Below are 14,035 nucleotides of genomic sequence, written 5' to 3' on the forward strand. Positions count from 1 at the left end.
CATATCTCCTCTTGTTTTTTTTGCGAATACTCATCCTTCCTATAATTGATAAAAGATTAAAAGTTCCTTTTATTTGTTTAATGACTCCATCAATACCTTTTTCGTTTTTGAGGTGTACTCCAATCAAATAATCAATTACTTAAAATACGAGTTACTTTTCATTATTTTTATGCTTAATATATCTTACCAAAAAATAAAAGCCACGAGAGTTGTGGTCGGTTATATACTTATACGTGTACATTTTTTCCCCTCACTTTTTACACAATAAAAAAAGCCAAATACTCAAACAAAATCAAATCTTGACATCTCATTTAATCGTATCACTACGTTTACAAGGAATTAATAAAAGAAACACATCAACCGATTAAGCCAGTAAAAGACGTGTTTTATAATATGGTAATCATCTCATATATGGTAAATAGATCATTCTATTTCCTTAAAGAAGTGATTCAATGAAATCAAATAAACTAGAGGCGATTTGATTTGTAAAGTTGTGTATATCTTTGTAGTTGTCACACATTATTTTCTTCACTCTTACAAAGAGGAACAAGAACAACCACACTAGCAAACAAAGAGGAGGAGAGAGAAAAAGTAGACGTTGGAAATTTCACACAGGAAAAAAGGGAGCCGTTTTGTTTTTCTTCCTTCTGCCTTTCAATTTTCTTCCTCTTTCAATTTTCTTCCTCTCTCTAAAACAGCTTAACTCTCTCTCTCTCTCAATTCACCATGAAATAAATGCATCGTTGAATTAGAAAGAGAAAGAAAGAAAGTGTTAGATTCTAAAAATCCCCATTTTCAGAGAGTGTGAGAAGTTCAAAAGAGTTCATCAATGGCGGCGATTTTGAAGCTAATTTTACTGGGTTTTGTGTGCTTTACTGGGTTAATCATAAGACCCTGTTTGGCTGGCGATCCTACGGTTACCTATAATTTTGTTTACTCTTTCAAAAACCTTTCTCCATTGGGTGTTTCTCAACAGGTTTTTTCCTTTTTAATCCAATCTCCATTTTTTCCTCTGTTTTGTTGTTTTGGGATTTTGATATGAATTTGGGTTTTTCTGGGTTTTATTTGATTTTCTTATTCATTTTTTATCCCCAAATTAATCGACTTTCATGGTGTTTTTAGTAGTATATTTTTAGGTTTTTATTTTGGGACTTGTTCTGTTTCTGGGGTATTATTTTTTTATTGGGTTTGTTTTTATCATATTCTGAATAATTTTTAGGTTATTTTTTGTGTTCCTTGAATTTAGAAGAAGGGTTTATTATTTCTCGGATTAATTTTTTTAATTTTTTTACTGAATCAGTTAGTGTTAGTAGTACAATGTACATGGGTTTGATTATCTATCTCAGAATATCAGGATGTAATTTGTTGAGATTTAGTATAATTTAGGATTTCAATTGTTAATGAATCAAACAAATGATTGATTTATGATGACTATGAATATTCAATTGATTTTGTACTTTAATTTAATGTATGTACTATTGGTGGAATCTCTGATATGAATATTGTTAGGTGAATAATGGATACATATGCTTGTAAACGCAGGTTATAGTGGTCAATGATCAGTTTCCGGGGCCTATAGTCGAAGCCGTGACCAATAATAATCTTGTTATTGATGTGAAAAATAAATTGGATGAAGATCTTCTGGTTAATTGGTAGGTTTTGTCTAACAAGTTTTTAGATTTCTATTATTTATTGGTTGGTCCAGCTAATGTATTTTCGGAATTTTGAACATTGGAGATAGAGAATCTATATTTATCCTTGCTTCTAAAACTTTACATTGCATTTTGAAATGAGATGTTTTATGAGTTATTCCTTCAATGAATTAGCTTAGAAGTGAAAACTATTAGTAGTGAAAACTATTAGTGTATGAGATTTATGCTTGCCAAAGGAATGGATTTTAAATAGGATAATACTTGGCACGACGGAATGTGTGGAACAAAGTGTGTCATTCCTTCAAATGTGAATTTTACCTGTCTGTTTCAGTTCCAGTGACCATTTGAATTTTATTGATAATCTTGCCTAGGATTATCTCGAAAAGTATACAAGTATATATAATACGGTGTATAGTTTAATCAAAAAAGAAGATCATGTTGCCTCTTGATATATTAGTTTGACAGTGAAAGCTAATAGTTTATGAGATTAATGGTTACTACAGGAATGGAATTCAAATGCGGGATAATCCTTGGCAAGATGGTGTGAGTGCAACAAACTGTCCTATTCCTCCCAAAGGGAATTTCACATACCAGTTCCAGGTCAAGGACCAGATTGGAAGCTTCTTTTACCACCCATCTACTCACTTTCAAAGGGCTTCTGGAGGGTTTGGCCCCTTTAAGATTGACAACAGGAGTGTCATTCCTCTACCTTTCCCTAAACCAGATGGCGATATTGTTCTCATGATTGGGGATTGGTATACCAGAGACTATAAGGTAGCTTCTGGATTGTATTGCGGCTATTGCCATACAAAAGTTAATTTTAGTATGTATGCTAATGTATAGTTATTCATCTGCACTAGGAACTGAGGGAAGTCTTAAAAGCCGGGAAGGATTTGGGAATACCTGATGGGGTTCTTATCAATGGAAAAGGACCTTATCGATATAACACCACCCTTGTTTCTGATGGTATTGAGTATGAGAACATTCCAGTTGAGCCAGGTATGGTTGGATTATCCAAAAATCTGATTGTGTTTTGTCAAGTAATATGGATGTCACTTTCTTGTCTTTCAGTGTAGGATATGTCTACATCCTTGGGGCAAAATATCATTTAAGAGTTGCTCTTTAAATTTAATGTTTAGTAAATGTATGTTGGAGATGAACTGTTGTGCAGGCAACACTAGGATTATATGCTATGACTCATCCATGCACAGGTCGTTTGTTAATATCACTCTCTATATCTGCTGATTCTTAGTCGAAGTATTAAGTATACAATTGTAACTTTTGGCACTTTATTTCGTTGATGCGCATTACATATGGTGATGGCTGCTTCTAATGTTGAGTGTATGCAGGCAAAACGTACCGATTACGAGTACATAATATTGGAATCTCAACCAGTTTGAACTTCAGAATTCAAAATCACATTTTGAAGTTGGTTGAAACTGAAGGATATTACACAACGCAAACAAACTACAGCAACTTTGACATCCATGTTGGCCAGTCATATTCATTTCTTGTAACAATGGATCAAAATGCTAGCAGTGATTATTACATTGTAGCAAGTGCTAGGTTTCAGAATGAATCTCAATGGGAGCGAGTCACTGGTGTAGGAATTCTGCACTATTCCAATTCTCAAGGACAAGCTGCTGGCCCTCTCCCTGATCCCCCTAATGATTTTTACGACAAGACTTGGTCTATGAACCAGGCAAGATCTATCAGGTAAGTTCTCATCAATCATGATTCACCACTAGGTTGCAATATTTGCAAATGATGATGAACGAGAGATTTTCTTGTAGTATTGAATGTGTTTTTACTGTTGCATACTTATGAGCAGGCAAAATGGATCTGCAAGTGGAGCTCGTCCTAATCCACAAGGCTCTTTCCATTATGGGACCATCAATGTGACACAGACTTATATTTTTCAGAGTTTGCCACCAACAGTTATCGATGGAAAGAAATATGGTGCAACTCTTAATGGCATTTCTTTTCTGAATCCTACCACTCCAGTATTGCTGGCTGACTGGAAGGATTTGAAGGGCGACTATAAGCTTGATTTCCCCAGCAAGCCGCTGACTGGACATCATCGGTTAGACCACTCAATTATCAACGGTACATTTAAAGGATTTGCTGAAATTGTATTTCAGAACAATGATACAGTGATGCAGACCTTTCATGTGGATGGATTTTCGTTCTATGTTGTTGGGTAAGATTTGTCTATTGCTGAGCCCTATTACATGAATGCTTAAGGAGACTTACTAGGTGTATTGAATATAATTGACTTGTCTTTTATTGCAGGATGGATTATGGTGTATGGGCTGAGGACAGGCGTGGTAGCTATAACAATTGGGATGCTATTTATCGCTGCACTGTACAGGTTTGCAGATATTATTCCTACAATATCTATTATTTTGTTTACAGTTTTTTTTTTCTGTATCTGGAAAGCAATTTACTTCTTGATAGTGTAAGGTTGTATCTGGAAACATACTGAACTAAACTTTATATTCAATACAATGTAAAAAACATATTCTGTATAAATCAATAAGTATCAGGTTATTATATTTTGTTAAACAAAATGTTGGAGAGAAAAGGGAAAATAGAAGGGGGGAGAGGAGGAGGAGGAGAAAGTGGGGGATAGAGAAGAACACGCCATTTTTTTCCTTTACGAAAAGGAAAATATTTCCACCCTTGGGATAAGTAGTTAAGTACTTTCAATCAAAGAAAATTATCATCACTATTTTACTAGCTAAATGAAGAAATGCAGTGATATTGGTTATCATGGAAAATGTTCGTCCTCCAACCCAAACACAATTACTTAAATGTTCTAACATTGTGACATTGATGATAGCTGTATATTTTGAAAATGCAGGCATCGATTTTTTTCTTCTTGCTGAGACTTCATCAAAATCTGTTTAATAAATATGATTATGATATCATTTTCTTGATATTTAATTTATAGAGTAATTGATACTAGCTGTATTTTCTTGGTCACAGGTCTATCCCGGGGCTTGGACAGCCGTGCTTATTTATCTCGACAATCCAGGGACGTGGAATATCAGAACAGAAAATCTTGATAGGTGGTATCTGGGCCAAGAAACATACATAAAGCTTGTCAACCATGAAGATAAGGGCACCCTATTTGCTCCCCCTGATAATGTTAGATACTGTGGTGCTTTGGCCAGCTTACAGACGAAGTAAATTCCAAACACTGGCACTTATTTTAGCTTTTGTTTACTACTTTGCATTGTATACTTGTTTACTGATCCTTGCTGATATCTTTTGTACAGAGAAAATCAGGCACCACCGATCAATGGGAACGTGAAGTTGGCTGTGATAATGCTGGTGGTCGTCTTGGTTGCTCTTATGGATTTGCACTAGAACATTTTATTATTTATAGTGTTTTTGTCTTCCATAGATAGGCAAATGAAAGTCTCATAAAATAGTACAGAGTTTTGATGTGTTTAGTCTGTTGATATTTGAGGCCGAAAGCGGCATTGGTGTAGCTTCTCCAACTGTAAAAACAGCCCTTAGCTAGGGCGTTTCCTTCAAGTGTTGATTTGATGTAGTTCGATGGCGATAAGCTAAGCGTAAGCTGTTTTGAAATACCATTAAAATTCTACTAACACAGTTTAGTTTTATATTGGCAAGAGTTTTTTCATCCTCCTTTTTTGTTTGGCTTGATTTTCTATTTTTTTCTTTTTCACACGGGAAAATAATGAAAAAAAAAAAAGGTATAATTGACCCAAATTGGTCTAATTATAGAAAGGATAATTAGTGGGCTGATAGGTCCATGGTCCAGAACACCCTAAAGCTCTATGGCCCCTATCACTGTGCTTGCAGATTGGCCCATTTATAAAGAACAGTAAATGCCTCTATCCAACACAATACCTTATTTCTACGTCAGGTCGCAAAATGGAACAACCAGTTTAATAATACCCATATGTTGTATTCTAGCCACAAATATGGATTATCTTTTGGTAGGTTTGTTATGAGTCCAAACCAAGTGTTATGACCCCCTAAAAGACACCAACCACATCCACTTCAAAATTTTTTATTTAATTATTTTTTTATTTTTTTACTTATTTTATTTTTTAATTTTTAATTTTTAAAATTGATCCAAAAGCGCAGTTTATAACCTTTAATTTTGATAAATTTTCGAATTTTTCAGCTCAGAAAGGAAAGAGGGCAAGGTTGTTCCCATGGACCTCACTAGACATCGTGATACTATTTGACTATTTGAGGTATTGGAATTATTCATTTTACCTCATATCAATTTAGCTTGTTATATACACACTTTCATTCATTAACCCAAGACTACAATATACCTTTATGTGACTGACTAATGGACTTAATGGTTGTATATGATTCTATTTTCTAAACAGCATCATATGACCTTAACATACATACCTTATTTTATTATCATTTGTGAGTTATATAACCTTTAAATTTAGCCTCATATAACATTTTAGACCCAATAAGGTTTCCCAGGCAGTGGCGGATGCATGTATGTTAGAGTGGGGTCCCTTGACCCACTTGAACAAGGAAAAAAAAATTCCTATAAAATTAAATTTTTTTTCCTATAAAAATTACTTGTATTTTGATCAAATGACCCCATTAAAATGTGTTTAATTTGTTAGATCCGCCACTGTTCCAAGGGTTTTCCGAAAGGTCCTAATAGATTTACTCGGTGCCAGAAACCATCTAATATATGCATTGGACCCAACAAGGTTTCCCGGGCAGTAGTAACTACTAGTAAGTTAATCGGTTAGTCAGATCAACACAAAAATGTTTTTTTTGCTTTTCTTCTACAGAGGTAAATTTTTTCGAAAGGAAAATGAATTAAGCTTTTGATGTGAATTGTGAAAGTAAGAGCTACACCCTTTTAAACTTGATAAGATCAGTAATTATCTCAAAACAATCGATTCAACCTAAATCAAATTAACCAACATCATAATGGATTATGTTCTAGCTAGTTTGTGAATATATGCGTCAGGCCGCAATATGAAACAAACAGTCAGGTAAGTAAGCAGTAATTTTATACTTAATTTATGTTGAGCATAAATTGAGGGGTATGAGAAATACTTTATTACTTTTTAACAAATTCTCAAACTCTATAACCTACGATATATGATTCTTAATATACAATTATTTGAGATGGATAGCAATACCATTACTCTATCACCTCGACCTCATTTTGTTATTTTGTATACAGTCGCAACACACAGTTTCTTAAAATGACACAAACAATACACATAGGTGTAAATAAAGGTGTATGGATTAAATAAGTCCCTTAATTGGTGGCTTTGGTGCATGCTTATATAACCCACTGGGCACTTGCACGCGTGATGCTAGTTGTTTGAACATCCAACACACCCATGCCATTGCAAAGCTAATTAAGCTATTTCAATGTATAATTAACCGTGATTAGAGGTTAAAATCAGTAACAGTAAAAAAATTAGCGGGATAAAAAGGTTATAATTAGCATAATAACATTCACATGGAAATGTTTCATAGTATGAAGAATGATGTTATCTTGCTACACAAAACATCTTTATTTTGTCTCTTTATATTAAAAAAATTTCATGCCCTAATTACTCAAAAATAAAACTACCCATGTGCATGTCCCCTTCGTTGAATTGTCATGCGTATAAAACACCCTTTTACATAAAATAATTCCAAATATTATCAATATAAATTAAATAATAGTACCTTAAACTAATGCAAAAATAATTTTTTTTTTTAATTTTTTTAAAAAATGAATTAAAAAAGTAATTAGAAGGGTCCATGACAAAAGACTTTATGGAAATTTTAGGAACTACTTTAGGGGCGCAAACTTCTTGGATTCCACGTACTAATCATGTCTTGAAGAAGAGCATGCTGGATTTTAAGAGCATGCATAATAAGTGTGTCACTACTCCCTTATTTTTGTTTCTTTTCACTATTATAAGATCATATTTTATGTTATTCTTTATATAGGTAACTTGTCTTCTTTTCTCCACCATATCCATCTAAACCTAGCTAGTTCACACTCTTCTTCCTAGCTTACTCTTTAGCTCTTTCTCTCTTTCATTCCTAGATTGCAAATGTATATATGTAGGAGCTTGCATGAACAACAGTGATGATAAGGTGTCTTCTCGATCGATAATGAGTGCTCCTACAATGAGCTTACTTCCTCGGATTTGTGTCTAAGTGTATGTATAGTCGCGGTGGTGTGGGAATTGTTACATATATATCCGTCATATTCAAATTGCTCCCTATTATTCCTTGATCAATATTATTCAATTTATATACTCCTTCATACATTTCTCAAATACCCTTGTGATATGTTTAGTAAACATATCAATCAAAGTCATTAACTTTATATTTTCATTAGCTTAGCCTTGTAATTAATCATACATACTACAGTTGTAGGGTTTTAGTACATAAAGTTATATAGTGGTACAATTGTGCAGCTTGCTTCATGCTCTAGAAATTCCTGGTATTGCTTGCTTTGCTATGAAGCTGCATGCACGTCTTACTTCAATCTATGTTCATTGCATGTTGTAGATTTTCCAGTCTTTTTATTTAATAAAATTAAATTTTTTCTAAACATATACTATAGGTTTAATTAGTTATTTTATTTTACTGTTTTTTTTTTTTTTTTTTTTAAAAAAATTTAGTTATTTTGATGGCCATTTTTTTTTTTCAATATTTACCCACCTAGGAAGTTAGGGAGAATTAATGTAATGTAATTACTAGTTTACTACAACTTGAAATGCAAATCCTTTTCTTCCTACGTGAATTCTCCGTTGTTGTTTTTTTTTTTTTTTTTTTTGAGCAAAAGAGTTAAAATAATTTTATAGAGTTTATAATGATTGTATTATTCTAATTTAATTAAGTTCATTTTCAAAACTATATTCTTACTATTTATATGTTCACAAATCAAAAACTTTCAGCCTATTGCTTTTTTTTTTTTTTTTTTTTTTTTTTTTTTTTTTTTTTAAGTGTTGTATGCAAAATACTACGTACTAGTATTTTTGTTGTCAAAAAAAAAAAATTCCTAATTTTGCTTTTAAATCTACTTCACATCTTTGCGATTCTTTTAGCCACATCATTTGAAACGAATTCCTTTAATTAAAAAAGAAAAGGTGGTACGAGTATTGGATATCCGTACTTGATGTGAGGATTTTTATTAAAACATGGCTTAATTACAAAGTATTGAATGCTTCTTAATCGAGACTAATTGATTGCTTTGTTAAAAGGTTTGCTCTACTTTAAGCTTCGCTTTCCTAGAAATCATCAAAATCTACCAACTGTATGCAAAATCAAGGCTAAAGACACAAATTCTGGTTTTCTTTGTTCATCTTTTACTGCTTAGATTGTTTACGACGAATCTTCTCTGATCTTCACATAACACTTCATAATGTCTCTTATAAAAGCTCAACAAATAGCATGATTTTAAGTTTTTTCTAGAAGTGGTAATTTTCTAAATTAATTAAGAAAATTCTTTATGAATCATTGTCATTTTAGATGTGTAAATTTAATTAACAGCTAGGTACATCATCAACATTTATAGTTAGTTTCCGAAAATTGAAGAAGAACCTAAAAGAATATGTCAATATATATAAAAACACACAAGAATGACTTGTGGATATAAAACATTAATTTCATAAAGTTTATACAATATCATTAAAATTCATATTAAAAATAATCTCAAGGTATACACATACATTTTGAGACTTGTTTGATCAGTAAACATCGCGCATAGCGGATGCATATAGTATTTCATATAGTCCTCCGTATCATGTGTGAATGGGAAAAGCTAGCCATAGAAGCTCAGCCCAAAACTCGTATTTTGATTAGTTTTGTTATGTACAAACTGAGCCCTAATCTTCCAGTCTCCTTATACTTCACTCTTGATCTTCTATAACCTGTACTCATGTCCTTCATGATTTCCACACGTCGATTTGACTGCTTGAGGTTGGTGTAGAGGTCTTATCCGTTAATGAATCTTCCTTATTCAAGTGATCAGATATCGGAGCAGAAGGGAACATCCCTGATGCAACATTACTCGACGAATAATTGTTGTTATTATTATCCTGTCCCTTTGCAACATCTTCGTGGCTAAGTTGTGATGCAACAAACTTGTCTAGAACCCTCCAATCGGTCACTTGATCCAAAACATCTTGACCATTATTATTGTTTTTGTTGTTGCCTATCAATATTGTTGCATTATGATTGTTGTTATCAATTTGTTGCATAGTAGCATTATTCGAGTGAAGGCTCATGTCAATACCATAAGGGGCTAGGCCGGTATTATTGTAGGTACCGGTACCATGAGGTGAGGCCAAGAGCATCTTGGAGTTCTCAAAGAGAGGGAGGTGAATGAGATGCTCTTGAGGAATTTGGAAAGGTAAATGATGATGATGTTGATGATGATGATTGAGTTCTTTTTTGCAAGTGTGTGAGGCATAGTTGAGCGAGTTGTTTGATTGTGGTGCTTGTTGAGGTGAATCCATGTCTGACATGAATGAGACTTGATCTTCGTACCAACATGGTGATTCATGCCCGCTCATTCTTCTCATTGTTGTGGGAGTTCTCTTTTTGAACACTCTACACACCGCCCAACCTTCTTCCTGTGAACAAAATTAACACAAGCATGATCTATTATTAGCGAGTGATTATTACCTTAACAACAATCAACATATTGTGTTAATTAGTATATATCTCGATCCATGTAGAAACTAGCAACATGAACCACTCATATATATACTCGATAACTTGTACTAATCTAATGGACCGCGCCTTGTTACTCCTCCCCTTAAACAAAAGGTAACCTAGTCTATTTTAATTATTCTATACTATCACAAGAAATTATAAACAGGGCTAATGTCATAAGATTTTAAATCAATCTCAATGGTAGAATTGAACCCTATACTACACTAATTGGAGTTAGCTCACATCTACAATCGATTCTTTTTACAAATGTAGTATAAGAACTACCTTTGGAGTTTGGACAATACATGAAACAAGTATGATATTTCGAGTGCTAGTCTTCATTTTCAACATACATGACATAATTATTACTTCCATTTCTGCTAACCCTTACATTTCATGGACATACAAAAAATAAAAGGACATGGAATTATATGATTTGTCAAGGTTGTTCATTGGTGTAAATCTACTCAAATCAATGATACTCCTATAAGACATAGCTATAATTTTCCGTTGCATGAAAGCTATATGAAATTTGTTTATGTACATTCATTAACAAAGTAATGCCACACATAAAATACCAAAGACCCTAATCTCAACCAAAAAGAAACTAACCTGAGGGGCTCCATTTTCATCAGTTTCAAGTCTATACTCATGCATGATCCAATCTGACTTTTGTCCGTTCGGAGCTCGGCCTTTATAGAACACCAAGGTCTTCCTCATGCCTATCAAGTCATGCTTACAGTATATAGCCTTATCTCTTCCAGTTGCCTTCCAAAACCCTGCTGCAGTTGCTCGATTTGTTCGGGTTCCAGTTGGATATTTCTTATCCTTATGACTGAAGAAGTACCATTCATTTTGATCATCATCTCCCGTTTTGCATAATTCTGTCCCATAATACACAATTAATTAATTAATATGATTGATAATTGTGCAAGGAATTTAATCAAAATATAAAACCCTCTTACAAAATACCTTGTAAATCCCAAGGCTCGATTTTATATAGATCAATCTCTTTGATGATATCTACTTCAATCCGTCTTGAGCAAACCTTTCTTCTAAGATAGTAATCCACAAGCTCTTCTTCAGTTGGATGGAAGCGAAATCCAGGAGGAACTTGTGTTGATGTATTCATATCCAAATTTAAATTTTCAACTGATGATTCGAATAGCATAGATAATGTCAGCGTATAATAAACAACACAGCATACAATGAATTATTTTCAACCAAAAGGACTTAATTCACATACATTTATCAAAATGCGTCGAATGCAAACACTAAAAGGACTCGATCCAATGACTAAGTTAATGTAGTACAAACTAATAACGTTTAGGGCTTTTCTAAGCATTGTTGTATTCAAAGATCAAATTAGCCTCGTATTATCCCTATTAGTTTTCGATAATTAAAACATGTATAGTATTAAGAGTAGCCTCGGATAATTAATTAACATGACAATCATATAAGCATCAAGCAAATACAAAACCTGAATAGACAAGTAACACAAGGATCCTTACAAGAGGAGCCAAGTAGACAAGCAGGTAAATGTAATAATAATACTCTCATACCTAGCAATGATGAACCTCACTTTGCTCTATAACAAAGGGATGATGGTGTATGAAATTAATTACTCTTATGAGTTGTAGTAAAATTAACACCTTTTTTTTTTTTTTTTAAATTATTATTTGATGTATCACAGTATGTTATTATGTTACAATGTGAGATTAATAATTTCGAAGGTTTAATTAAGATAATGACACCACTACATAAATAATAAGTTCACCGCCTTTATTATAATAATAATTTTCTGCCCTTTTTAACCCATTTGAAATTAAAACCCTACTTGAGACTGAAACTTGATATCATATATGTGATAAATTGGTAATCATGAACCTACAATGTTTAAAATTAGAAATCATAGAAACCTATGTTTGATTTGGATTGATCTAAACTAAGTCAGTCATATGGATACAAAAATTTGCACAGGTTAATTTTAGGTTAATTTTTTTCAATCAATAACAATAGATATACAGTACACAGAGTACTCTATATATCACATATATTGTATTAACATTTATCAAATTTATACAAAAAAAAAAAAAAAAAAAAAAAGGCACAATAATAAATCCTATCATCCTTGAACCATAGGTTATTATAAACCTAGACCTCACTTGATCCAAAAACAATACAAAATTAGAAATCAAGGAAAATTATAAACCAAAGATCATTGAGTAGTAGTCATCAAAAGATTTGTAGATTACAAATCATATTAGATGAAGCTACTCGAGTTCTCTAGCTTAATATCACTAGACTACTCTAGCTTATTCTCTCTGTTCGAAATTAATTTAGTGAACATGTTGAAACTCAATCCCGACATAATGGTAATAACAAATTAAATATGATGATCAATTTTATGGAGTTTGAAACCCTAGCAACATACAAATCTAAAACCATGCACAAAAAGCTTGAAAAAAAAGATAGAGAGAAAGTTACCTAATAAGTAAGTAGGCTTAGGTTATGAATCCAGAAATCCACAGATCTGAAGTGAAAGAAATGTTCCACTACTTTGCTGAAATCAAAGCTAGAAAGAAAGAAAAGATGACTTTTAAAATTTTAACAAACAAAAAGGAGGGTTGTTTTATCCCAACCAAAGCTTGCAGATGAAGACCCAAAAAAGTAGAGGCAAAAAGAAGAGTACAAGGGACAAAGGAGAAGGAACATTCTCCTCCTTGGTAATTGTGCCCAACAGATGTTTGTCAAAATGCCTCAACCAACAACCCCCCCCCCCCCCCCCCCCCCCCCCCCAAAAAAAAAAAAAACGCCCCCTTTTTATGTTTTTTTCACTCTTTTTTCATGAAAGTAGTTAATCAACAAAGATGCCTGGATGAGAAGGTTGTTATCGGGATAATGTCGGTCCAGATCCCGATAACAAGAAGATGGATGGATGGATGGATGAACGAATGAAGGAAGAAAAAACCCAGAGGTGAAATGAAGAAGATATAACAATAAGGGATAGGTATATCTATCGTTGTCGAAACGAAGCTAGATTGGTGGGGAAGGAGACTAAAGGATTCTGGGTGAGAAAAACATGGCGGAAACTAATGTAAGAGAGAGAAAGAGAGTAAAAACTCGAGTTATAGAATAATGAACAAAAGGGGTGTATGTGTATAGGAATCGTTAGCTCAAAGACTAGATAATGGTGTACCAGCCATTGATGTGGACTTGAAGAATAAGGAATGTTGTTGTTAAGTTTGTTTGGCTTTTCTTTCTTCTCTTCTATGCTCTAAGCTTGTTATTGTCAAACTGATTGAGAAAGGAGAGAGAAAGAAATGGAAAACGGGGATGAGTTTGGAGGTAACGGAACGGACCAATCACACTACTTAAAACAAAGAAAGCTCTTCCTCACTCTCCTATTTTTAAATTAATTTTTAAAAAAACAAAATTCAAAAAAGAAAGAAAGATTGGAGATGATGTAAATAAAGAAGTCAGCTATGGCTTTTTTCTGATTTTCCCCTTTGATGGTAAGTTTTACCTAGAATTACTTTTTAAATGTCTTTTTGCACTTTAATAACTAGATTAGGTCGTCTGGTTATGGATAGCACATACATCAATACTTTAACCAACTAAGATGATTCAATTCATAATTGACATTAGAGAAGTATTCACTTTGCTCTTAAAAGCATGATTTTCTCTTCTAG

General features: G+C 33.1%; 2 protein-coding genes across 2 annotated transcripts; one reads left to right on the plus strand and one right to left on the minus strand.

Annotated features, from left to right (window-relative positions):
- The first annotated feature begins 693 nt into the window (after nucleotides 1-693).
- Nucleotides 694-5,427, plus strand: LOC145564133 (monocopper oxidase-like protein SKS1). Its single transcript, XM_081624471.1, has 9 exons — nucleotides 694-976; nucleotides 1,543-1,652; nucleotides 2,156-2,426; nucleotides 2,513-2,651; nucleotides 3,002-3,368; nucleotides 3,484-3,852; nucleotides 3,945-4,023; nucleotides 4,641-4,840; nucleotides 4,934-5,427. The coding sequence occupies exons 1-9, from the start codon at nucleotides 830-832 to the stop codon at nucleotides 5,022-5,024; spliced, it is 1,773 nt and encodes a 590-aa protein (XP_081480597.1). The 5' UTR covers nucleotides 694-829; the 3' UTR covers nucleotides 5,025-5,427.
- Nucleotides 5,428-9,254: 3,827 nt separating this feature from the next.
- LOC145564134 (NAC domain-containing protein 7-like) lies at nucleotides 9,255-13,100 on the minus strand. The gene is made up of 4 exons (XM_081624472.1): nucleotides 12,831-13,100; nucleotides 11,316-11,495; nucleotides 10,956-11,227; nucleotides 9,255-10,261 (listed from the first exon to the last, which is right to left on the minus strand). The coding sequence occupies exons 2-4, from the start codon at nucleotides 11,473-11,475 to the stop codon at nucleotides 9,572-9,574; spliced, it is 1,122 nt and encodes a 373-aa protein (XP_081480598.1). The 5' UTR covers nucleotides 11,476-11,495; nucleotides 12,831-13,100; the 3' UTR covers nucleotides 9,255-9,571.
- Nucleotides 13,101-14,035: the final 935 nt, after the last annotated feature.

The sequence above is a fragment of the Chenopodium album genome, chromosome 10, assembly GCF_948465745.1.
Source record: "Chenopodium album chromosome 10, dcCheAlbu1.1, whole genome shotgun sequence".
Lineage (NCBI taxonomy): Eukaryota > Viridiplantae > Streptophyta > Magnoliopsida > Caryophyllales > Amaranthaceae > Chenopodium > Chenopodium album.

Bases quoted from the DNA above. Each gene is read 5' to 3' on its own strand.
- LOC145564133 (XM_081624471.1), top strand. From the start codon at position 830: ATGGCGGCGATTTTGAAGCTAATTTTACTGGGTTTTGTGTGCTTTACT. The intron at 3,853-3,944 runs GTAAGATTTGTC...CTTTTATTGCAG, and splicing joins TTTTCGTTCTATGTTGTTGG to GATGGATTATGGTGTATGGG. The intron at 4,024-4,640 runs GTTTGCAGATAT...TCTTGGTCACAG, and splicing joins TTTATCGCTGCACTGTACAG to GTCTATCCCGGGGCTTGGAC.
- LOC145564134 (XM_081624472.1), bottom strand. From the start codon at position 11,475: ATGAATACATCAACACAAGTTCCTCCTGGATTTCGCTTCCATCCAACT. The intron at 11,228-11,315 runs GTATTTTGTAAG...ATTATGGGACAG, and splicing joins CGAGCCTTGGGATTTACAAG to AATTATGCAAAACGGGAGAT. The intron at 10,262-10,955 runs GTTAGTTTCTTT...TTTTGTTCACAG, and splicing joins ATGAAAATGGAGCCCCTCAG to GAAGAAGGTTGGGCGGTGTG.